General features: G+C 43.9%; 1 protein-coding gene across 2 annotated transcripts in view; it reads left to right on the forward strand.

Annotated features, from left to right (window-relative positions):
- Positions 1-26,869, forward strand: part of STING1 (stimulator of interferon response cGAMP interactor 1) — a 239,718-nt gene that overhangs the window by 71,664 nt on the left and 141,185 nt on the right. For both annotated transcript variants that reach the window (XM_073620792.1, XM_073620793.1), the window contains exon 5: positions 761-996. In XM_073620792.1, coding sequence (XP_073476893.1) covers positions 761-996 — 236 coding nt within the window. The remainder of the gene's footprint in view (positions 1-760; positions 997-26,869) is intronic.

Here is a 26,869-nt window from a genome sequence, read left to right on the forward strand (position 1 = left end):
AGGATCCTGACAAACTGGAAGGAGTGACATAGCTGTAAAGTAACACATTTTAATTTTTTATGTTCAGCAAATGTTGCTATTATATGACATATTCTGGTGGTTATGACCAGAAACTGTAAACTGTAGCTATTAATGGAAAAGTTCATTTGATGTCAATATTTTTCTCAATACATGCTGTAACCTTCTGTGATTTACTCTATAGATTGAGAATAATTTATTAAAATGTTGCTAATTTATGTTCACTTTAAATATCCAATTATGTACAGACACCTTTCCCATGATTGGATAAACTGAAGCAAATATTCACACAATTTTTTGAGAGACGATTCATAACTGCTTTAGTAAATCAGTTCAGAGGACTGATCCTGTTGACAAGTGTTGACATCCCAACTGTTGCTCTGACTGCAATAAAGTGTGTTTAAATACAATAAAATAAGATGTCTGATTTAAGTGGTTTAGACCAGTGTTTCTCAACTCCAGTCCTCAAGGCGCCCCAAGAGGTCATGTTTTCAGGATTTCCATTATTTTCACAGGTGATTTGATCAGTTTCACTTCCTTAGTAATTACCACAGCCGTTTCATCCAAGGGAAATCCTGAAAACATGACCTGTTGGGGCGCCTTGAGGACTGGAGTTGAGAAACACTGGTTTAGACTAATATACAATTTTCTTTAATTGATTAATTGGTTACCACAGTCCACTGACTATTACTGGTATTTGCATTTTGCATGCTGGTTTAACTATTGTAAATCTGTTTTACAGCCTTAAAGGACTCTGTGAAAAAATTTAGCAAAGAAAATAATTTACTGAAATCTTCTGACACTTGCAGTCTGCATATCTTGATACCTTTAAGCTGCAGAATATATGGGGATCTAAAGGAGATAGATGGAAATATCGAATTTGTCAAGGAGCTCCCACCACTCTACATTGATCGAGCCGGTATCAAGGGACGAGTTTTTAAAAACAATGTCTATCGGATTCTGGATGAAGATCACAGGGTATCTGAAACTTTTTTAATACCTGTTGAGCATGACATGAAGATATGATTAGATATATGGTTAAGGCCAATGCAATGCAGAACCATTTTAGTTCTTGACTAGACACGTAGATTGAATAACTTTACAGTATATCACTTGGAGATTCAACTTAAGATACACATTAGCTGATGTACAGTAATTGTGTCCATGCCAAAAAAACATACCAGGGATCCTGCTCTGCTACATCTTCATGCTGGGATTACTGAGGGCAACAGAACAGAAATGGGTGTTTTGTGACAGTCTTTTTCTCTCATACCTATCTATGACCAACCCTGGGCTAGAAATACATTATGCCATATTCATAAATAATGATATGAGCTGAAAAATCTATTGCAATGTTTGACTGTCACCATTTAATAAGAAAGGGAAGGAAAGATTATTTAACTTAATAACGATATATAGAAAGAAAAAAACACGTGAGAAGACATCAAATAAATGAGGAAAAAATATAAATATATGAATATAAATATAAGCCATACATAAGTATGGCATACTCACAGCAGAAGCTGCTAAAATGGAGATGAACCAAGCGTGCCAAAATAGAGACTATGGTCTCAGTTGTAAAGGCAGACGATGAAAATGCTTCAAAATGGGGTAGTAGAGGATATAATTAGGTTCAGACCGCACAGACTGAGGTTTAAAAATTACGTTGGCAAAAAGGCAAAAAAAAGGGGGAGGGGAAGGTGGGGGGACTAGTATAAAGACATGTAAAGTCAAAATCAAATAAGTCTAGGTCAAATGTTACACAGAACAGAGCCCGAATTCCTGCTGCAAATCATGTCTCCTATAGGGAGATTAAAACAGATGGCAGCAGGTATAGATAGAATCAGCCAGAGGTTGTTATAGCAGACTTTCTATAGGATAGGATAGATAAAACTAAAATGCCAAACATTGCAGCAGAGATCAATAGATTAGTTCCCTTTTGTTTACCTCAAGTGGAGCAATTCTTGAGCATGATCACCCTTGATCATGCGTGCTTTTAAATTCACGCCGCTCAGCCGGTGTTCTGCCGAGAAAGTTCCGCTCGGCGTAAAAGTTCCCCCCTCTACTGCGCCTGCGCAGTAGGTATCGGCGGAAATAGCCGAAGCAGAACAGCTGAAAATCAGCTGTACACGGCGCCTGTAAGAGGGCCCCTCGCGGGCTCGCTTCGCTCGCGCTTCGGGCACGGCCTCGCTGCGCTCGGCACTTTTAGATTCCCCCTCTAGGTCCACTTGGATGGTGGGGAAGGAACCTGGACCCAGAGCGCAGGCGCCGTGTACAGCTGATTGAAGCATTTGAGCTTCGGCTATCTCCGGCGGCTGAGAGTAGTATGTACTGTGCAGGCGCAGGGGGGGAACTTATCCGCCGAGGGAACATTCTCGGCAAGACACCGGCATCTGATGTCACCGGCTGATCGCAGACGTGCAGAGGACACAGCGCATGCGCAACACATCATCGGATAGAAGCACTACAGTGCCCGTACTGCACCGCGACCCGATAAGGGTAAGGCGCAACGCCAGCTGACATGCTCTAATCAGTGGGCGCGTGCCTTTTCCCTCCGTACACTGGGCGGCGGGCAGCCAAAGACACTGCTCGCATAAGTACCGCCTACTCGATCTGACAGCCTAGGTCAAGGAAATGACTGAGCCTGGTTTCACACATGTGCGGTGCGAATTGAAGCTCAGGTTTCACTGGGGAGATAACAATCTCCTGTTCAACGGATTCATTGCGTTTTTGCTCAGGATTAGAGAGCAGGGAGAGGGGGAGGGAGGGGGGGGGGAGAGGGGGAGGTGTAGTGAGGAGAAAGAGAAAATCCTTGTTCAGAACGCAATGCATCTGCGAATCAGATGCGTTCCCATAGGAGATAATAGGCTTGTAGTTCGCACCGCAATGCCCAAAAAACGCACACGTTTTTTGTGCAATGCGCAGTGCGAATGCAACGCACATATGTGAACCAGATGCATTCATATGAATGTATTTTAAAATGTATTTTTTTTCCTCACAAGCAAATTAATTTCCTGAATTTGATAATTCCCTGTTTGTGATGGAGGTGTGCAGTATGTGCTTGCTAAGAATGGTCAAAGGGACAACAGTCCAGGGCACAAAGAAGACATGTAGGAGTGAGAGGTTAACATACCACTAGATATAAGAATCAAACATACACTAAAGATTAAAAATTACAAAAATACGGGGGCGTGGTCTCGGCATGGAGGAGTGAAGCCGCGTTTTCAGAGGGCTCCCGGTCCGCGGCTCTTTACTAGTCCAACCGCACAGCCTTACCACATATTTCGGCTTCTCAGCACACCTACACAACTGAGAAGACTACGCCGCTGTTCTACGTGCCTCGGAACACCCATGGAGAGATCTCTCATACCGAAGCAGCCGGCGGTATCAACCCCGGATCCTTCCAAAATGGCGCCGGGAGCGGATGAGGGAGCAGAGCTTAGCGCGCCTTCAGGACGAGGAGAGAGACATAATAACAGTAATGACATGCTGCCATTCTCTCCGACTAGCGACCTCTCCCCCTGCCTCCCACGCTCTCTGTCCCTCACATCTTTTGACAGCCCAGGAAGGGAACCCAGTGACTCACTTCAATGGGCTTTGCAGGGCATTCAGCGCTCCCAGCAACAGAGCCTGACACTCGGTGTGACTTTGCCTATCTCACTGCAGGCCTCCATGAGCACTGCCCCACTTACTCTGCCCTCACAAGAGCCCTCACCCATGCTTTCTGGAGAGCAGGCACTGTGGACACTTTTACAAAAATTGCCCACCAGAGATGATCTGGACTCTGTTGCACTTAGAATGGAGGCAGCGCTCCGCGGGGAAATTGCAGGAATTCAGCAAACAGTAACAGAAGTTTCCACACGAGTCGCCACTGTGGAGTCGGACACTGCAACCCTTCGTCAAGACATCACCTCCTTGCATGACGCACAAGAAGAAGTTATAGACCAAATCGCACAGCTGCATTTGTTGATAGACGATTTGGAAAATCACAACCGCAGGCGCAACATCAGAATCCGCGGTCTGCCAGAAGCCACCCAGCAAGCAGACCTAAAGATGACGGTGACTGCCATATTCAATATCTGCCTAGAGCGCCCGACGGAAACACCAATTGCCATAGACAGAGTCCACAGAACCCTCGGCCCCAGAAACACAGCGGAAGACAGACCTAGAGATGTCCTTTGTTGCTTGCATAATTACTCTATCAAAGAGGACATTCTCCAACGGGGTTGGCATAGAGGTCATATCGACTTTGACGGAGCTCAGGTTTCTCTCTTGCCAGATGTTTCACGGAGGACCCTGCAGATGCGCCGCTGCATGAAACCCCTGCTGGAGAGGTTTGGCGAACAGGGAATCACCTATAAGTGGGGTCATCCTTTCCATTTGATCGCACGGAAGGGAGGTCGCACATGCATCCTCCGACATCCCAGAGAGGTTCCCACCTTCCTCAATTCTCTCGGGTTGCCTTCAATGTCACTGCCTAACTGGCTGGTGTTTGTACTGACCCCCAACATCAATACCCCAGAGGTGAATTCTTCTGGCAGGCTGCAAAGACATCGACGCAACCGCTGATCTCAACGCAGAAGACCTCAGGCTCCTCAGGATAACGAGATATGGACCCAGGGAGTTGAGTTGCTCTCAGGATGGAAGACGGTCTTACATTTCGCCTGTTGTCCCTTCGGCACATGTGAGTGCTATCTATCCTTGTCTTACTGACTCTCCACTGGCTTCAGTAGACCAGCCGACTGGAAGACCTTTTCTCCCCTAAAAAATTATTTTTTTTTTTTTGGAAAATAGCCTCTGGCCCACTTAGTCTGACTTTCTAGTTTCTCCTTGGCCCGTTGGCCTCACGGACACATAACACGTCCCCATTACCCTGGACTGCTGTTATATAGCCAGAGGCAGAGGGAAAACATACAGTCCTATAGGCTGGACTCACCTGAAGGTGTATGTTTGAGAAGAGTCAGATTCGTTTGGCCCTATCACCATGGACCAGAGAAAACAGGCTGTATGCACACCTGCTTAGTGTTCTCCCATCTCTTAGGTTCCTCTACTTAGCCTAGTACCTCAATACAAAAACATGGGTTTTCCTAGGTCGTAATACTTTTTGCTTGCATGTCCGCAGCTGGTGGGGGAGTAATCCTTAAGATGGGACTCAGAAAGGCTGGTTAATAGTAAAATGGTACAGTCAGTGGTTTAAAGTTTAAAGTTCTGGTATAACGCCTGGTTCTTTTATGTTCAGTCCTAATGACCTCTTAAGTTGGGTATCTACTTGGTGGTGATACTATGTTACCGATGGTCCCCCCTTTTGCCCCTTCTCCCCCCCTGCCTCCCCTCCTTCCCTTCCCCCCTGCCCCCCTCCTTTTCTTAACCCGCCCCCTGCCTTCCCCCCCCACGCCCTCCTCCTCCTCCCCGCCCGCCCCTTTTTTTTGTGTTGGGGGGTGGCGGGGGAGGGGAAATGTAGAAGTATTCCGTCTTGAGACCCGGGGATTGTTCCAGCTGGAACTAGATCCCTTCAGGATTGTTAACTGGGGGATGGGGCTATGACTCACGCCCAGTGGGCATAGACCCGGTGGGGGTGAGCGGCCCCTTCCTTAGTCAGACCCAAAATTGGGAGGTCGGAGATTGCTATAGTTTTTTCCACCTAAGGTACTATTGAATGTTTTATTTTTATTTTATTTTTATTTTTTTTATTGTCTGTTTTAAATGTTAAGAAATGTTACGTTAAGCTGATTGTTACAAAGTGATATTTCATATGACTTTATGGAACTATTTCATTTAAAAGAAGCCGAAAGCTATAATTCGGTACCGGAAGGGAACGCTTCTTCTGAGAAATGGGTTGGGGGGGCCCTGTGCTCCGGGAGCCCGAACTCCGAAGTGCCTTACCTCTTCCCCCACTAGGCCCTAGCTGCCCAAATAGGCAGTACCCCTCCATTTGGAGATTTAGTTTACTCTCACCCCTCCTTTCTTGTCTTCCATTTCTCTCTTTTTCTTGTTCCTAGCCCCCCTCTTGTGTACCCTCCTACCCTTCCCCTGCTCCTCTCCTATTCTAACCCGCTTTCCTCCTCCCCCCTCTCTCCCACACCACTAACAGCCCTAGCTGCTGGCGAGGCCTAGCGACCCGACCCCGCCCTATCCGACATGTCTCTGAAGTTTGTGTCCTGGAATGTGAAGGGCCTTAATGCTCCAGAGAAGCGAACCAGCTGCCTCACGGATCTATGGAGGCAAAGACCTCAGGTAGTATTTTTGCAAGAGACCCATTTTCGGGCGGATAGTATCCCAAAACTCTACAGTAAGCATTTCCCAATTGTGTACCACAGTGCTTCACCCTCCTCTAAATCTAAAGGGACGAGTATCCTCCTGGCCAAAACTTTGCCCTGGCAGCTGGGGGACCTCCATGCTGATCCCGAAGGTAGATACCTTTTTGTCAAGGGTACCTTTCAGTCGCAGACATATACCTTCGCAAATCTGTATTTGCCAAACGTGGACCAACTTCCAGTGCTTGAATCATGTTTGGACACCCTGGCGTCCTTCACAGAGGGAACTTTAGTGTTAGGGGGAGACCTTAACTTTACCATGGATCCTCAAAAAGACACATCGATGGGCTCTTCAGCCCTGTCTTCAAGATCCCGGAACTGAGTCAGGGAACTGTTGCATTCCCATCGATTGGTTGACATATGGCGGATTCTCCATCCGCAAGAGAGGGACTTCACCTTTTTCTCGGCAGCCCATAATTCATACTCCAGGATCGATCTCTTCCTGGTCTCCCACGATACAATCCCATTTGTCTCAGGAGCACAGATTGGGCATATTGCGCTTTCAGACCATGCTCCGATCTCTTTGACTTTAAATTCGCCACGCCCGTTACCCAAATCGGCCACATGGCGACTAAATGAAGCTCTTATCCAAGATCCTGAGGTTAGAGCAGACATTTTACGAGAATTGGGTCTTTTCTTCGAGAGTAACAAACAATCAGTTCCTAATCCTCTGACTATTTGGTCAGCACATAAATGCTATATAAGAGGAATATTCATTAAACATGGACACAGACTCAAAGTGGCCAGGGAAAAAACGCTATCCGAATTACTCGCAAAACTCCACGACTGTGAAAAACGTCATAAAAATCACCCAGATAGGGCCACAGAGGCAGAGGTAACCAACCTTAGGGAGCAAATCAGAGAGCATTCCCTATTCCATGCTAAAAATAGCCTCTTGAAGGCACGCAGAACCTTTTATGAGTTCGGAGATAAGTGCAGCAGAACACTAGCAAATGCCCTACGGACCCAATGTAACAGATCCTACATCCCCGCCTTATCTTCCACCACAGGAACTAAAATTCATGACTCTGCAGAAATGGCAGAGTCCTTCAGGGTGTTCTATGAAGCTCTTTACAACCTACATTCCCACCCTTCGGAGGAACGGAACCAGAACAAACTAGAAGCCAAACTAGAAGCCAAACTAGAAGCCATAGAGACCTAGAGGTAGAATTGCTATCACAACCTATTACTTCGGACGAATTTACAAAAGTTCTGGCTGACACTCCGACGGGGAAAGCACCTGGCCCCGACGGCTTCACAATCTCCTATTATAAAAACTTCCAAACTCAACTGGCAACCCACTTTGTTACTGCCTTCAATGCAATATTAAATAGTCACGCCATACCGCCAGATATCCTGCAAGCCAGCATATCTGTCATCCCTAAGCCTGAGAAAGACCCGCTTCTTTGCGCAAGTTACAGGCCTATCTCCTTCTTAACTGTGATTTGAAATTATTCACGAAAATTCTAGCTGAACGTATAGGCTCTGTTCTACAGCGCATAATCCCACTAGACCAAGTGGGCTTTATTCACAACAGAGAGGCACAAGACAACACTATTAGGACAATAAATGTGGTGGCAAAGGCCAAACGCCTTAACATCCCTTTCATCTTGTTGTCTACAGATGCCGAAAAGGCGTTCGACAGGGTAAACTGGACTTTCCTCTTGGCCACCCTGCGGCGCCTTGGTATGCCGGCCCCCATCCTATCCTGGATATCTGCCATATACTCTTCCCCCACCGCAACAGTTAGAGTAAATGGGACGACCTCTAGCCCCTTTAAGATAAGTAACGGTACGCGACAGGGGTGTCCACTTTCCCCGCTCCTTTTCATAATTTCCCTAGAGCCCTTATTACAACATATTAGGCTTAACCCGGACATCAGAGGACTCGAAACGAGCACTTATCATCATAAAATTGCTGCCTATGCGGATGACCTGTTATTTTACATCTCGGATCCACTTACATCTCTACCAATCTTATTATCAGCAATACGTCAATATGGGGAGTTATCGGATTTTAAAATCAACTTCCAAAAGTCAGAGGCGCTGAACATCACCCTTACCCCAGGTTCTCGGGCCTCCCCTTGCAGCAACTTCATCTTCTGGTGGACTTCCCAGGTCATCCAATACTTAGGCACTAAAATCCCCTCTGACTTACACCTCATTTATGAACTTAACTTTCAACCACTCCTGAGCGTTTTTGCCTCAGACCTAGAAAGATGGAAGGGCCTGGCGGTCTCCTGGTTTGGTAGATGCAATGTCTTAAAGATGAATATCATGCCGAGACTGCTCTACCTCTTCCAAGCACTGCCTGTTAGGATCCCACAGGGCTTCATTCGTAGGTTACGTTCAGTCTTTATTAGATATGTCTGGCAGGGCAAACCCCCGAGGCTCAAGAGAACTCTATTACAACGGCCAAAATCCAGAGGAGGCGTTGGTCTTCCTGACCCGGCTCTATACTACACAGCAGTTCACATGAACAGAGTTGTGGACTGGTGCAGGCACAGGCATAAGCTGTGGATTGGGCTAGAACAGGATACAGTCCCGTTCCCCATTGAGGGTCTACCCTGGAGTGGAACTCATTCTTTCAGATCCTCCTCTTCCCACCCATTGATTAAACCAACCCTACAAGAGCTTCGCAGATACTTCAAAATAGCGGAAACGCTAAGTTATCCTTCTCCACTGACACCCATAATTGGGCATCCGGACTCCTTACCAGGCCTCTCTGATAGATCCTTCCGGCTCCACCCGGATCGGAGTCTATTTAGAGCCTCCTCTTTTTGTGGGCCTTCGGATTGGAGCGAGCCTTCTAACATTTATCCTAGCTTTAATTCCTCCATACTGGGCAGATGGAAGATCTCACAATTGTCACTTTCTCAGATCCCTTCCAGAAATCAGCAGTTTCTGCAGACAACCAACTCCCTTTGAAGAGTTATGCCTGGGAGAGGAGCCAATACGGAAATCCCTTTCTCACTCTTACAATATGTTACCGACCCATACGTCCCAACAGGATCCCCCATACCTGAGGAAGTGGGAGAGGGATCTTAACACTACGTTTACAGAAGATCAAAAGACCCGAATCCTCTTTTTTGCACATAAATCCTATTTATGTAGCAAATACCAAGAAATCACCTTCAAAATCTTGACGCGATGGTACAGGACCCCCTCTGTGCTAGCGTCCATATTTCCGGGACACAGCCCCTTATGCTGGAGATGTGGTACACAAAGAGGTACATTACTTCACATTTTCTGGGAGTGCCCGGCCTTGACTCCTTTCTGGAGACAGGTTTTGGGAATCATTCACAAACTTACTGATGTGGCCCTTCAGGACAATCCAGCAGCAATACTACTGAATCTGACTCCGATGTCCAGTAAGCGTTACCGCAAATCTTTGCTGAAACACCTCTCGAATGCGTCCAGGGCGTGTGTCCCCAGCATGTGGAAGCAGCAATCCCCTCCGACAGTGATACAATGGTTTGGTAGGGTTTGTGATATTCAGCGAATGGAACGCCTTACAGCTGCCCTCAGGGAAAAGGAAGAGGAACATAGCACTAGATGGACACATTGGGATCTGTTTCGCTTTTCAGATGAGTACAAGTCCTATTTGTAGGCATTCTACCCCTGGTTGATTAGGGGCTACGGGTCGTCGCCCTCGCCAGAACCCCATACCCACCCCCTTCTCCTTCCTACTTCCCCACCTCTGCTCCTCCTTATTTCTGTCCCTTTTTCCCTCTAATGACACCACCAGTGTCATCCACCCTTTCTTTTTGTTTCCCCATTATTAAGAAAAAAACCCTGGATTGCTGTACCCCATTTTGGTACCACTCCTATGTTAGTAGGATTGAGAACCATATTTTATATATAGAATATTTTATATAGAATACAACGCTTAGAATTAATTCACCATCAGATAGTAACGAAATATTTGGCCAATAGAGATAAGCTCGTATTTCCCCTTGGGGAGTCACTTGTCTACTAGTTAGTCTAACTGCTTTACTGATACACCCCCATTGGATTTATGTTTAAATATGTTTGGTAACTTCGGACAGAGGGTTCTCTCTTCAGTACTGCTGTGTAAGACAGGCCAGAGTCGTCAACTTACGACTTCCTGCCTCAATAGCACATTTTAAGGGAACCTTTCCTGCTATCACGCCAATGTACACTTGATTTGTTTGTGAAAACTATTAACAGAAACAAGCAAATAACTGTCATGTTGTATTCCTTGTCTAAATTGTACATTCTGCATTCCTTAAAGTGGGGTTCCACCCAAAAAACAAAAATACCTGGAAAAATTCTAAAAAAAAAAACAAAAAAACATTTGGATATTTTTTTTTTTTCACTTACCTCTAAATGCCTGTTGCTAGGTGGTCCCTCATAGTCTGCCTGTTCCTTTGCCTGGGCTGGTGACATCACTTCCCCCCCAGGCACAGGAAGGGCTCAGCTCTGCTCCCTCCCTCCTGTCAATCATCTGGGACCCATTACAGGTCCCAGGTGATTGAGCGGCCAATCACGGCGCGCGGCGCCGCTCGCGCATGCGCAGTGGGTGCCAGGCTGTGAAGCCACAGCCCGGCACCCACAGTTGAAATGCCGGCGCCGACGAGCGGAGGGGGGGGGGCGAGCGGGGCTTCGATCCCCCGCATCGCTGGACCCAGGGACAGGTTAGTGCCCAATTAAAAGTCAGCAGCTGCAGTATTTGTAACTGCTGACTTTTAATTTTTTTTTTTTTTGACGGCCCCCCTGGGTGGAACTCCTCTTTAAATAAAGATTTAAAAAAAAAAATTACAAAAATACTCTCAGTTTTGAATCACTTTCAGCAGCTGATTTAATTGCTTACTGAGTATGCAGTTCCTTTATATTTTAATCCTTGCCTATGTTCCAGTTCAACCACTTGCCTACCGGACACTTCCTGCCTTCCACTTCAGCTTTCACGCTACACTGTACCCAAACAAATTTTTTATCATTTTCTTCACACAAATAGAGCGTTCTTTTGGTGGTATTTAATCACTGCTGGGTCTTTTATTTTTTTTAAAAAAGACCAAAAATTTTGAAAAAAAGTTTTTTACTTTTTTCTGTCAGTAAATTTTGTAACTAAGAAATTTTTTGCCTTCACTGATATGCGCTGATGAGGTGGCACTGATGGGCACTGATAGGCTGAACTGGTGGGCATTGATGAGGCGGCACTTATGGGCACTGATGAGGTGGCATTGATAAGGAGGCACTAATATGCTGCACTTATGGGTACTGATAGGTGGCACTGAGCACTGATAGGCGGCACTGGTGGGCACTGATAGGCGGCATGGATAGGTGGTACAGATGGACACTGATGGACATTGATCGACAGCAGTGATGGGCATTGATGGGCAGCACTGATTGTCAGCATTGACTGGCATCGCTAATGGGCACTGATTGGTGACACTTGTGGGCACTGATTGCTGCCACTGGTGGGCACTGGATGCTGGCATTGGTGGGCAATGGTGGGCACTGATTTGTGACACTATATTGCTTCATTGTAATCAGGGCACTGATGATCAGTGCCCTGATTACATTCCTAGATGTCCCCCTACGTGGAGATGCCACTGATCGCTGTTCGGCTCTCCTCGCCACACACTTTTTGCAGAGGATCAGTGTGGAAGTAGCCTCACTTAGGACTTTTTATTATGAAGGCAGTCCAGGGAAGCAGCTCTGAGAGCAGGAGCCAGTAAAGCTAGTGCTGGGGTAAGAAGTTTAACAAATAGCTTACTAGGGAATGTTTATTTTATTGTGCTCAATGTGTTACACTAAAAAATGCTGAGGGTTTATTACTAATATAAACTGTCCAATGAATTTGGTGATATAACGTGACAACAGCTGATATGGTCCAACAAAGTCAGCACACCGTGTTCAAAAGCCAAGCAGTCTTATGCCCCGTACACACGGTCGGACTTTGTTCGGACATTCCGACAACAAAATCCTAGGATTTTTTCCGACGGATGTTGGCTCAAACTTGTCTTGCATACACACGGTCACACAAAGTTGTCGGAAAATCCGATCGTTCTAAACGCGGTGACGTAAAACAAGTACGTTGGGACTATAAACGGGGCAGTGGCCAATAGCTTTCATCTCTTTATTTATTCTGAGCATGCGTGGCACTTTGTCCGTCGGATTTGTGTACACACTATCGGAATTTCCGACAACGGATTTTGTTGTCGGAAAATTTTATAGCCTGCTCTCAAACTTTGTGTGTCGGAAAATCCGATGGAAAATGTGTGATGGAGCCTACACACGGTCGGAATTTCCGACAACAAGGTCCTATCACACATTTTCCGTCGGAAAATCCGACCGTGTGTACGGGGCATTAAAGCGGAGTTCCACCCTAAAAAAATGTTGTTCAATTAAAAGACTCCTTTTAACCTAGAAACAAACATTTGGAGGAATTTTCTTTTATACTTACCAGATTGGGCTTCACATGCCCAATCTCATGATGGAAACGGCCACAAACGGAGGCATCAAAGCAAACAGTAAGAAGTTTATATTTTTTAACAATTGACCAAGATCAATACATACTCTTTTTGAAACTTCATTAGCAATAATGCTAGGATACAAAAACAAAACAAAAAAAAATTTTTTGCCGGAACTCCGCTTTAAAGTGAACTTTGGGGGGATAGAGGTTTGGAAACTGCCACATCTGACTTATTTTTAAAGCTGCCAGCTCCAGACCTGTCATCTTGCCCATGGCTGCACTACATAGTCCATTATTGCCCTGGAACAAGTATACAGCTAGTGAGGTCTGAAAACCCTTGACTTCTGTCTTGCATGGGTCAGTGACTCACTAGGTAGTACAGTCAGAACCAGAAAGTCTGCATCATGGTAGCTCCTATATTTTATTCCTTCCATGTATATTTTAAAGAAAAGAAGGGTGCTATTACAAAAATATTTGTTTAGTGAGTAAGGGCTTTTGGTTTAAGGGGATTAAAATAAAACTGTGCCACATATCTCAAACAGTCCGATGTAGTCTCTGTATGTGCCAACCTCTTAAACTCAAAAAAGAAAATGGGGAGAAGCTGCTGCCCTGCTTTTGATAACATCAAAATGTACAATAATAATATAAGAATGGACAGTGCTAATCCCTAAGGCTCTTGCTTAATGTGCAAACATTTGTAAATATACTCCTCTCCCAATGTGCAAAATATACAAAACAATAAATGTCACTAATTTCATATAGATTCAATACAGGGCTCTTTCACCCCCTTCCTGCTCAGGCCAATTTCCAGCTTTCAGCGCTGTCACACTTTGAATGACAAGTGCGCGGTCATGTAACGCTGTATTCAAAGAAGATTTTTATAATTTTCACACAAATAGAGCTTTCTTTTGGTGGTATTTAATTACCGCTGGGTTTTTAATTTTTTTTGCTAAAAAAACAAAAAAAGACCGAAAATGTTAAGTTTTTCTTTTTGTCAGTAAATTTTGTAAATAAGTAATTTTTTCACTTCACTGATGTACGCTGATGAGGCGGCACTGATGAGCGGCACTGATGAACAAACACTGATGTGCACTGACTGGCATCACTGATGAGCACTGATTGGTGTCACTGATAGGCACTGATTGGTGTCACTGATGGGGCTGCACTGATCATCAGGGCACTGATGATCAGTGCCCTGATTACCTGTACAGGTCTCCCCTGCAAGGAGATACTGCTGATTGGCTTTCCTCGTCTCACACTGTCAGCATGAGGCAAGGAGATCCGATAAACAGCACTTCCATATTTACATGTGATCGGCTGTGATTGGACACAGCCAATCACATGGGTAAAGAGCTGTGTTATCTGGCTCTTTACCCATGTGATCGGCTGTGTCCAGTCACAGCCAATCACATGTAAATATGGAAGTGCCGTGTTATCCGGCTCTTTACCGAGATTGGGGTAGCGCCGTGTCCCTAGGACTACGATCGCTGCGTTGCATGTCCCGTGCGGGTGCGCAAGATCGGTGACACCGGGGCGTCATATGATGTCATTCCAGAACGAGAACAGATCCCGCTGGAATTTTACTATACGGTGGGTGGAAGGTGGTTAAAGTGAAAGTGTAATATGCTGTGCAATTAACAATCTTCACATTATAGCCTTTACATCAAAGGCAATGGGCTTCTGCTCCTTGAGGATGAAATGCGTAGGGAAGGGCCAGGACGTTGTCATCACTAAGCAACCTGAAATCGGGCTTGGGGCTCAGAGGCGATTTGGCTACTAGATTAGGCTGTACATACTCGTGTCAGTGGCTTTTTTTACCTTTTTTAATAAAAGAACATTTTAGATGATTTTACACTATGGGAGTCTCCTCTTATCTTCCTCCTTCATGTGACTATGGAAATGTATTGAAACATCTACAGTTGAATTGCCTCTTGGAGTGATACCAGCAGATGTGGAGTAGATTTTGTTTTGGGTTGAATTTGCAGTAGCTGGTTTATAATCTGACCAGCAACTAGTTCTGGTGAGTATATCTAGTGACAATGGTGACAGAGCACATTGGTGACAGAGTGATTGAAGTACACCATATGAGTTTTTGAAGAGTCACATCACGTTTAACCAAAGCGACTAGTGGGACTTTATATGAAGCACACAGCAGCAAAAAGGAAGTCAAGTGACTGGGAAATAATGTTTATTTATATGGTATAATCTCATATAAAACATTTTGGGCATATAACCTCTAACAACATTTAATCATTTTCAACATAAATTACATAGTAATCCGCAATCCAGTAGACATTCATGTATTTATAAATAAAATAAGCAATAGATACATTTATAACCATAGCCAAGATAAAAGGTAGGGGTAAAAACAAACAAAAAGGAACAAGGAGAATTATAAAGGAGAAAGTATATGGGAAGGATTATACAAGGTTGTATGTCCAACTTACATCTGCATCATGCGGCATCGAGAGTCGCCAATACACCGCAGGGTCTCATCTCTGGGCACCGTCGTCGCTTGCAAGGGTGATGACCACTGGTACAGACAGATCATAGGCCGTGAGTGTGGTTGAATAACCCTATTCATTAACATAAACATTATTTCCCAGTCACTTGAGTTCCTTTTTGCTGCTGTGTGCTTCATATAAAGTCCCACTACTCGCTCTTCTCTTTTAATCAATGATAGGGATGGAGGCAGTTATCCCTTTGGTTCCTGCTTCATTTAAAGTCCAAAACCCCCCTTTTCTCTCATTTAACATCACGTTTAACCACTGGACGACCGGGCCATAGCTGAATGATGGCTACAGCGTGGTTGGCTAGTTCTAGGAGAGCATTCTATGACATACTATGACATCCTCCCAGACTCGCGCAACTGGAAGCGTCTGTGATCACCGGGTCCTCTGGACTTGCCGCATCACGAATTGGGGTAAAGGGCCAATGACAGCGGCCATTTACCATGTGATCACTTCCTCCAGTGACAGAGTGATTACTTGTCAACAAACTGTTGCATATCCGGTTCAGCTCTCTCTTCTCTCCTCATATGCAATACAGTGTGTGAGGAGAAGAGGGAGCCGGTGCAGCAGAGCGAGTGGGCTGTATCTGGAGTACCCACAGCGCTGATCTGTGCCCATTCATACCTCATCTGTGCCTCATACATTTCCATCCGTGCCTCATACATGCCCATATGTGCCTCATACATGCCCATCCGTGCATCATACATGCCCATCCATGCCTCATACACGCTTATCCATGCCCATCCGTGCCTCATACATGCCCATCTGTGCCTCATCCGTGCCTCATACATGCCCATCCTTGCCTCATACGTGTTTAATACATGCCCAACTGTGACTCATCCGTGCCTCATACATGCTCATCCAGCCCATTCGTGCCTCATACATGCCCATCCATGCCTCATCTGTGCCTCATCCATGCCTCATCCGTGCCCATCCCTGGCCATCTGTGCCTCATCCATTTGCATCCATGCCTCATACGTGCCCATCCATGCCTCATACATGCCCATCTGTACCTCATCTGTGCCTCAACCGTGCCTCATGTCGCAGACACTGGCTGCAAGGACCTTTTTTTTCTGTCCACACTTACCCTGTTATTTGGTATTGCTATATTAATCTTTTTTTTGTTAAATTTTTGACAGACTATTTTTTTGGACTTGCCCAAAGACTATTCTTGGTTGTTAATTCTGAACAATACATGATTCTTGAAAGAGCTGATCACATTGACCTGTGGAGACGAACTGTCTGGTCACCTAGGCTGCCTTAAGTGCTGTGTTAATTAACATGTTAATTATATAATTGTCTTTTAAGTTTTTGCTAGAGGGGAGTGGGGGAGTATTCATGAGTCAGCCCTACCTCGTTATCTAACCCCTTGTGTTAAAAGTGTATAAAAAGACTGTATTTTGTCCAATAAAGGATTCAAGATTCTACAAGCTATTTTATGGCTAGACTTGTATTCAATGCAGCCATAATAATATATCTCTCTGGTCAGACTGGAGGAAGCTGTATTACTGACAGAAGCACTCAGCGGAGTGTGGGATAGGATCCGTCACACCTCATACATGCCCATCTATGCCTCATCTGTGCCTCATTCGTGCCTCATTCGTGCCCATCCATGCCATATCCATGCCCATCCATGCCTCATCCATGCTCCATCCATGCCACATCAGTGCTCATCTGTGCCTAATCTATGCCACATTTGTGCCTCATCCATGCCACATCTGTGCCTACAATGCCACATTAGTGCTTATCCGTGCTACATCAGTGCCCATCCTTGCCCATCCATGCCCCATCCATGCCACATCAGTGCTCGTCCATGGCTCATCAGTGCTCATCCATGCCACATCCATGCAACATCAGTGCTAATCCATGCCAAATCAGTGTTCATCCTGACGGTGCTACCTGCATGTTGGGCCTCTGTATGTGGCCAGGCTGTGTAAAAGTCTCACACATGTGGTATCACCATAGTCAGGAGGAGTAGCAGAATGTATTTTGGGGTGTCATTTTTTCTATGTACATGCTATGTGTTAGAAATATCTTATAAATATGTATATATTATAACCTCAAAAACTCACCATACCTCTTACTGAATACCTTATCTTTACAAAGGGGTAATTTGGGGGGTATTTGTACTTTCCTGGCTTGTTAGTGTCTCAAGAAATGTCCATCAGTAGAATAGTTGTGATCATTTTTCAGTGATTGGCACCATATCTTGTAGACTCTATAACTTTCACAAAGACCAAATAATATACACTGATTTTGGTTATTTTAACCAAAGATATGTAGCAGTATATATTTTGGCCAACATTTATGAAGACAAATTACTAATTTGGAAAATTTTATTACAGAAACAAAGAAAAAAGGTCTTTTTTAATTTTTAGTGCAAAAAATAAAAAACCCAGTAGTGATTAAATACCACCAAAAGAAATCTCTATTTGTGTGAAAAAAAGACTAAAATTGCATATGGGTACAGTGTTGCGTGGCTGAGTAATTGTCATTCAAAATGTGAGAGCACTGAAAGCTGAAAATTGGCCTGGTTAGGACGTAATAAGTGCCCAGTGGGTAAGTGGTTAAAGAGCACATTAACAAATAGCTTTTGGGACTTTTTATAATATTTTTTTCCTGCATGAAAGATATAGACTTTTGCACTTTTTGTACTTATGTTGATGTGAAGATTGTTAATTGCACAGCATATTGCACTTGCACTTTAATCTATATGAAAATAGTGATATGTATTGTTTTGTATATTGTGCACATTGGGAGATGAGTATATTCACAAATTTTTGCACATTAAGCAAGAGCCTTAGGAATTAGCGTTGTCCATTTTTATATCAGTAATGCCGCGTACACACGAGCAGACTTTACGGCAGACTTGGTCCGGCGGACCGGACTCCGTCGGATAATTCGATCGTGTGTGGGCTCCAGCGGCCTTTTTTCCTCAAAAGTTCGACAGACCTAGAAATGAAACATGTTTCAAATCTTTCCGACAGACTGGGCTTTCTAGCGTACAAACTGTTCATCTGTGTGCAAGTCTGACGGACCAAAACTGACACATGCTCTAAAGCAACTACAAGACGGAAGCACTCGGTCTGTTAAAACTAGCCTTCGTATTGAAGCTAGCACATTCCTCACGCTGCTAATTCCATGATCTTTTAATACAGCATATTCTTGTCTTCTTTATAATGCGAGAAGAATTAAGTAGTTTTGCTCCTTATATTCACACAGAGTTCTCACAAACTACTTTCTTCATTATTTATCCTCATGTCATGACTAATGTTATAGTTTTTAAAAGTCAGATCTCCATAAATAATGTAGCAAAATATTTTTTTTACTCATCTTTTTAACTTTTATATTTCATCAATATATATTTTACAATTTGTGATAAATTCTCAAAAATCTATTGATTTAAATGTTTAATTTTTTTAGGGAGTTTCAAGTTACCACAATAACCTTATTATTTTGTATTGTTTTAATGAACCTTAATGAGGTTGGTGTGCCTTGTTAATTTGACATGGGGGGTTATTTTAAAAAGGCAAATTCATTTAGCACTGCAAGTGCAAAGTGCACTTGAAATTGCACTGAAAGAGCACTTGGAAGTGCAGTCACTGTGGATCCGAGGGGCACATGCAAGGAAACCAAAAATAAATCATTTTATCTTGCACATGATTGGATGACAAAATCAGCAGAGCTTCCCCTCATTTCAGATCTTCCCCTCAGATTTACAGCGACTGCACTTCCAACAAGTGCACTTGCAGTGCAATTTATAAAGTGCACTTTGCACTTGTACTTTGCACTTGAATTTAAAAAAAGATTTTGCCTTTTGTAAATAACCCCCATAGTCTTTTTGACATGTACCTGCCTACTCACAAGCAAAATTTCCTTTTTGAATAAAAACACATAGTAAATAATTTTTGGTAAATAAAATAGCCATTTATTCTGGGAAAAACATAAATAAGGAAGGCAACACTGGAGACCCTTTTAAGATGTGTGAAGCCTTTTGTCCCCCAGGGCACACATCAAATCGGTGGAAATCAAAATTGGGATCTTGCAGAGTCCATAGAATAGGGAGCACAATCTGCGTCTTCTGTCAGACCAGACTGAAGCCAGGCAATCACTTTCGCCTCTTCCGTGGAGCTTTCCCTGCACGCTGCCCTGCAGCCTTCTTTCGAGGCTGTGCCTCTGGTGGTGTACTTGTGGCAGGAGGAGGAGGGGCTTCATCCGAAATATGGCTTGTTTGAGTAAGCTGGCCCCTCAACCCCTTCTGAAGGGCCTCATAAATAATCCCCTCACAGAGAAGGCGTTGCCCCTTCTCAAGTTCCATTAACCTGGTGGCCAAATAAGTACCATAGGCCTCTTCAGCATTGGGGGGGTTACTGAGCATTTGGCTGGCTTCCCGAATTAGGGCAAGTGATTCCTCCTCTGTTCGGGTCATCTTCCTGGGCCTATTGGTGGTAATGCGGAGGGGAGGCACCTGGCATTCGGTGAGGCTTCTACTGGCCCAGCCACCTCCTGCCTGCCACTGGGCAAGGCCTCCTCCTCTCTACCACTGGGCACGGCCTCCTCTGGCTGAGCTCATCCTGTTTATAAAAAAAGGGACATAGTTGTAATTTTTGCTTCCTCAATCACACACAATTTTCAGCTCATGACTTTCAAATATAATTAGAAACAAATAGAAAAGGCTATCATTTTGACCCCAACATTATTCTAGCTATTCACCAATTTTTGAAGTACATTTTTGGCCACTACTGTCTAGTGATATACTGTATATACATAATAATAATTGTGAGTAAATCATTCATTTTTAAGCAATTCAAACATTTTAGTTTACATCATTAATATTTACACAATCCAAAATTACCAAAAATACTATACCTGGCTGCAGCTGGGCGCAACCACTTAATCGAGGATGAAAGGGCCCGGTTCTTCCTGGGATGCCCCAGCTGAGGTGGAGGGAAGAGTGGAGGTGGAGGGAAGGGTCGAAAGCGATTGCCTTGCTTCTGTCTGGTCATCCAGAAATCTCAGTTTGGGGTAGTACCACAGCTTGGGGACATAAACCTTGTCGGCTGCTGCTCCAGATTTGAGGAAATCCTGTATCTTCTCGTGTTCCCACCTGTACATATTCCGCAAGATCCCAATTTTATTTTCCACTAACTTAATGTCTGCCTGAGGGACTCGAGTCTTTACAAACTCCAGAAGTCTGCCCAGTGTTGCCTGCCTTGCTTGCTTATTAAAATACAAGGGGTGCTTGACCTCCCACAGGTTTCAGTTCTCTTGATAGAGGTCAAGAAACTGAGTGAAAAAATCCTCCTCCTTAAAGGGATTCATTTTTTCTGAAAGACAAGACACAAGATCAAAACTGTAATGTCAGTCCAAACTCCCAGTATTATTTTTTACATAATATAGGGTGCACACAAACACATACACACACATACACACCAAACACATACACAAAACACACATCCACGTTCAATCCTTACCTTCGTTTATGATGTTCGCTACTTCCATTCGGACATACATAGGCCTGCGTACTAGCTTTATATACACTGCGCATGTGTCATGCTCCGCCTGCATCGCCTGCCCCTGACGTTCTTTAGGATGATTTTTTCCCCGCCCATTCACTCTTCGTTGCGCAGTGGGAGTATATAGAGAAAGATGGTGGAGAGATTATCTGGAACTAGCGCGGAGGAAAGCCCGGAGCCACAAACATCCAGATCCAGGAGGAGATATAAGGCCACCAACAAGGCCTTTGAAGAGATGGTGGAGATGGTGGCCATATTGAGGAGGGAGGACTAAGATGGCAAAAAAGGACCGTACACCACACCCAATATGCGGAAGGACAAAATAATGTCCTCAGTTGTCACCACTATTGAGGAAAAATTTGGCATTAAACAGGCTAAAGAACAATTGAGGAAGCGCTAGTCTGACCTAAAAACTAGGGAGCCTGAACAATATTGTCGAATCAAGAAGGTGCTTAAAAAAAGTAAGTACTTGTTGTGTGTTCCTATTGAGATACTTAACTTGCATGCTGATCCATATGCTTTTCGTTTATACAGCATCGTTCGTAAAGATCGTTCTTTTTAAACTACATATGATTATAATAAAATGGCATTTGTTTTGCAAGAAATACGATGGTACAGGGTTGTACATACATTTAAGTCTTGATTATTTGTCATATTAAAATAAGTTTTGGATGTTTTGTAGATGTGTTTCAAACTAGAATGCTTATTAAAAAATGATTCAGTGTAATGTAAAGACAGGACACAGCAGCTGTTTCCACATCTGGACTCACGAGCACTAGTGTACTGTGTGACACCAGAGAAGATTTTTGAGGGTAATCCACACAGGGGCTCCAGGGGATACTTGAGGTGTCTCCATCTGTGAAACTTTCATAAAAATGTTAAGTATTGCAGTTTTGTTAAAAGTGCATTTGAATCCGGTCTTAAAAATTAAAAAAAACAAAAAACAGACAATTGTCCACCACTTCAAAGCAAGGTTTCATATTCCTATTTCTGTCCAGAAATATCACTGTGTTAAGTATACCTTTTGTTTCATTCTCATAGGGGAGAAAAGACAACAGTCAGAGGATCCCAGGACCCCTCCAAGTCACCAGCCTGAATCTGGAATCACCCCAAGCCCCAGCCCAAGACCACGCCCATCGGACGATCTTGAGGAAGGAGAGGTGGAGGAAGTGGGCAAGATTTGCACCCCAGTGACTGACACCCCAGCTTAAGGTAATCTATTTAGGCGTGCATATTTCTAAATACATTTTTCTCCACAAATTTTAGGTGATGTTCTGGTTGTGGAAGGCCAAGTGGCGGAGCCATTTAGCACAGACAGTGCACAAAGACTGTTTGGGCAGATAATGGTGTGGAATGGCCAAATTCGGCTGGACAGCATGCAACAGGAAATGAAGAACATGATTGATGTTTTGGGCAGAATCAAATCCGTTTTTGCCTAAAAACATCAATCATGTTCTTCATTTCATTGTAAGATATTCTATTTTTAAAAATTTTTTAAAGTTGTGAAATAGTAATAGCAAAATTTAGCAGATGCACACGGTGTGTCATCATGTGCTATCTGTCATCAGGGGATCTCAATGTACTTGTTTTGTGTTCTGTACCCCCTTCCTCATAATAATGTTAGTTTGTGAGAGGAAAAAAGGGATTGCACACACAAAACATGTCCATTGATCCCCCATGATGGGAGATAGCACATGTTGACTTTACCCATTTGGACTCACAATTTGTGTGCATCTGCTAAATTTTGCTTTAACATGGGTGACATCACCAGCACAGGTTTTGATATGTTGAACTTTGTAAGTTCCTGTTTTTTTTTTGTTTTTTTTTATTATGTGTGAACAAACCCTGTTGTCAAGCCAAAATTTGTCTTGAAAAATATTTTTGAAAAAATATGCCTAAAATAACCCCCCCCAAAAAAAAATTATATTGTTAAAAACAAAAAAAATTGTAAACAAAATAAACAAATAAATAACACGTTTTTAAAAAATGCACCTTTGAATGTGCGCACAGTAAAATGTTTTTACTACTACAATGTGTGTGGCTTATTATTTCTCAATACCAGTTTTTTTTTTTGTTTGGTGTTTACAGTGACAAAGGGCCTTATTGACTAAAGGGAAATTCACTTGCCACTACAAGTGCACTAGGAGACAGCAAAAAATAAATGCAAACAAGAATAAAAACAAGAAGTTTGATCCAAATTTTTTTTTTATTTTGTAAAATTTTAAAGATGTTCTGGCATTGCAATGGCCCCCACACCATTAAAATAACTGACATATCTGTCCCGCACTTGACGGGCAGTTTGGGGGGCCAAGCCAACACAGCCAGTATCCAGGCCTGGGAGTGCAGATTCAGCACTAAGTCCGGCCTCAGGCCCAACAGAAGTGAGATATGTTGTAGAATGTCTTCTTAAAAAATTATGGAAAATGCAACAAGCCATGATGACATAATTGATTTTATAGTCCGCCATATTGATGGCCGAGAGGAACAAACCCGGCTGGCCATAATCCCGAAGGCATTCTCCACAACTCTTCTTGCTCTGGCCAGCCGGTAATTAAATACCCTCCTCTCCGGGGTGAGGGACCTTTGGGAGAACGGCCTCATCAGATGCTCGCCAAGAGCAAATGCTTCATCTGTGATGAAAACAGAGGGGAGTCCATCAACGTTCTCGTCATCAGGTGGCAATCCCAGGCCACTAGTCTGGCACAACTCGGTCTGTGCGAAGACTCCTCTGTCCGACATCCGCCCGTGCTTCCCCACGTCCACGAACATAAAAGACAATTGTGCCGAGACCACCGCCATCAATACTACACTATTAAACCCCTTATAATTAAAGTAGTAAGACCCCGAATGGGGTGGTGGCACAATGCGGACATGCTTCCCATCGATCGCCCTGACACAGTTGGGAAAGTTCCAACGGTCAGCGAACTGGGAGGCCACAGTCTGCCATTCCTGTGGGTTGGAAGGAAACTGTGGAGTCAAACAAGAAAAAAAAATATATAAGTACTTTTAAACATTACTTTGCTAGCAGATTACACAAAAACATTCTTGAACAACGGCAGTCTAACATTTTTTAAATGTATTATTTATAAAAATCTAAAACATAAGGCACACTTATAAGATTGCTCACCCCCTCTGATGGCCCATTGATCAATTTGTGGGGGGGTGGGGGGTGTTCAAATTTAGTAAAAGATCACACATGACATTTGGAGACATTTGAAGGGGTGGGGGGGTTCTAATTTAGTAAAAGACCACACATGACATTTGGAGACATTTGAGGGGGTGGGGGGGTTCTAATTTAGTAGAAGACCACACATGACATTTGGAGACATTTGAGGGGGTGGGGGAGGGTAAAGCAGTACAATGGAGCTGACAATATACATTTTTAAAGTGGTTGTAAACCCATTCAGACTACTTTTCTGTGTATGGACAATTGCAGGTTAGGAAATGTATTGTGCTAGATGAATATCTCCTTACCTGATTGCCTTGCGAGTAATCTGTATTTTTCTTTCTTATGACGTCCCCCGCGCATGCTCCGTATGTCATAATTTTCCGGCAAGCATAGACCCTGCTGGAAAAATTCAGGGTCTATGCCGGGGCTGCGTCATTTCCTAGTGTCGACGTCAGCCCCGACATCCCACAATACTCCCATTGAGAAGCTGAGCCTGGACCCATGTGACTCGCTACGCCACAGGGGTTGTTGAGAGGGGACGAGGGTTTGGCTTCAGGGAATAATGCGCACGCATGGGATTATAGCCACAGCTGCATACTGAGGGCGGAAATGTATTACTGTATAGACACGGAAGACAGCAGTAGTAATAGCAGCGGCGAGATACAAGCATGAGCGTTCACAAAACCTAAATTATAACAAGTAAGAAGGTTTTTTTGGCATACTATATATGGCACTTTGATTGAAAACACCTAAATTAAGTTATATTTTGAGATTTGTAGTTACATTCTTTGAGCTTACTACTGCTTTAAAGGGACTATAGGCCATAGGTGTATATGGGTCCAGGATTGCATGGTGGGAAGGTTAGTGAAGGCAAATATGCATGTAGGGCAAAAAAGGATTTACAATAAAAAAACATGCATGCATGAAGATAAAGGGGACATTCACAGCATATTCCAAGCTTGGTAATTAGGTAACAATGAAATTAATACAATACATTAGCAAACATTAAATACATATCATGTAATGTTAAAGGATAAAAAACTTACCTTCATATAGTCCTTCTGCAGGACTTGAATTATGGCAGAACGGGTCTCTGGGATTATGATCCCCAGATCCTGGGGGGAAATGCCTGTCGAGAACTTCAGGTCCTGAAGGCTTCTCCCAGTCGCCAAGTAACACAACATGGCAACTAGCCTCTGCTCCGCAGTGATGGCTTGCCTCATGCAGGTATCCTGCCTGCTGATATAAGGGGTTAGGATAGCCACCAGACGTTGAAAAACGGGGTCTGTCATCCTAATATAATTCCTGAAATCCTCAGGATTATTCTCACGGATCTCACGGAGCAAAGGCATGTGCGAGAATTGGCCACGCTAGCGCAACCAATTCTTCGTCCATGAACTCCTCCTCGCCCTGTTCATGGACTGGGCTCGGGTCAAAGTATGAACCCCAACACCAAGCCCCAACGCAGCACGAACTCAAGAACGAGTACGTCCACGCACCATGGCTTCAAAATGGTCGGCTGGTCAAACAAACAAGCTTAGAACAAACGCACTGAAGAACAGCAAGGCCTATGAAGAGAAACCTGAAGATCAGGAACAAGTGGACCAGAACGGCCTGCTATACAGGTTACTAAACTGACCAATACACACTGAAAACCAGATACAAACCTCACAAGCACAAACTGAACTGCAGAAAACAATCGAAATAAGTTTAAATCTGTCTGAAAAGCGTGAATCGTCGCTAACCAAACTTCTACTAACACGCGGTAAACACGAGATTAGCAGAAGGAGCCCAAAGGGTGGCGTAATGGGGCTTGAACCTCCTTTTTCTAGTCCCGTCGTACGTGCGGTACATCAATGTGTTGAAAACCATCGGACTTTTGGAGTGATCATGTGTGTCCAAGTCCGTCCGTTTGTAAGTCCTGAGCACCTACGCTACAAAGTCTGTCGGAAAGATCGTCGGACCAATCTGCCGTAAAGTCCACTCGTGTGTACGCAGCATAAGGGCTTTTGGCTGTCAGAATGACATGATGAACATTAATAACAGGTTAAATTTGAGTTCTAGCTAAAAAATGCAAAAGGAAAGACATATATAGATAGTAGGTGCAAGAATATATATTAAGGTTGTTGAAGATGGCAATCAGGCAAATTTCTGCTTCTCTCTTCTTGGTGCTCCAGAAAGATAATGGCAGAAATTTTATCAATTGCTTCCGGCAGTGACATTAAACCTTTTGTCCAGGTATTCTACATGGACTCAAGATTCTAAAGCTTTCTGTGGCCATGGAAATGTAGTTAAATGTAAATAGTAATGTAGAGCATATTTCTTTAACACGATACATTCAGTAAAACATTCTTCCATTGATATCTGAACATATTTACTGTATGTATGATCCAGTTTAGTGGTTGGGGGGCCTAAGGCAATGCCTCTGAAAGGATTGAGATGCCAGGTTTTGACAATTTGTGGTTTGATAAATGTGTAAGTCTCTATCGTGTTGTTATTTCACTTTTCTGATGTAGCAATGTGGACTACAATTATAAAGTACAGTGTTCCTCCGGTATTTCTATGCATTGCATGTCCCTCTAGTGCCCAGTGTTGTTAACTGATATCATGTTCCTGAGCCAAGCTAAAGGGATTGTGGGATGAGTAGTCAGAATCAAACTGTTAATTGCTTCACATGACTCTGTACCTGGACTATATATCTCAGGGATCTTTGCTGCCATCGGAGAGATTGCTGCTCTCTTCCTCCTGGGCCTGACACAAGACTGACCTCTCCGTATAAGGAGAGAGAGGTCGCGGCCTACCACGCGGTGTATCACTTTCCAATCTGGGCAAGAGGGTACTAGCACTGCTTGCTGTTCGTCAGACATCCATTCAGCACCACCTCAGCCGCCCACCAACCTATGT

This window comes from Aquarana catesbeiana, linkage group LG03, assembly GCF_042186555.1.
Source record: "Aquarana catesbeiana isolate 2022-GZ linkage group LG03, ASM4218655v1, whole genome shotgun sequence".
Classification (NCBI taxonomy): Eukaryota; Metazoa; Chordata; class Amphibia; order Anura; family Ranidae; genus Aquarana; species Aquarana catesbeiana.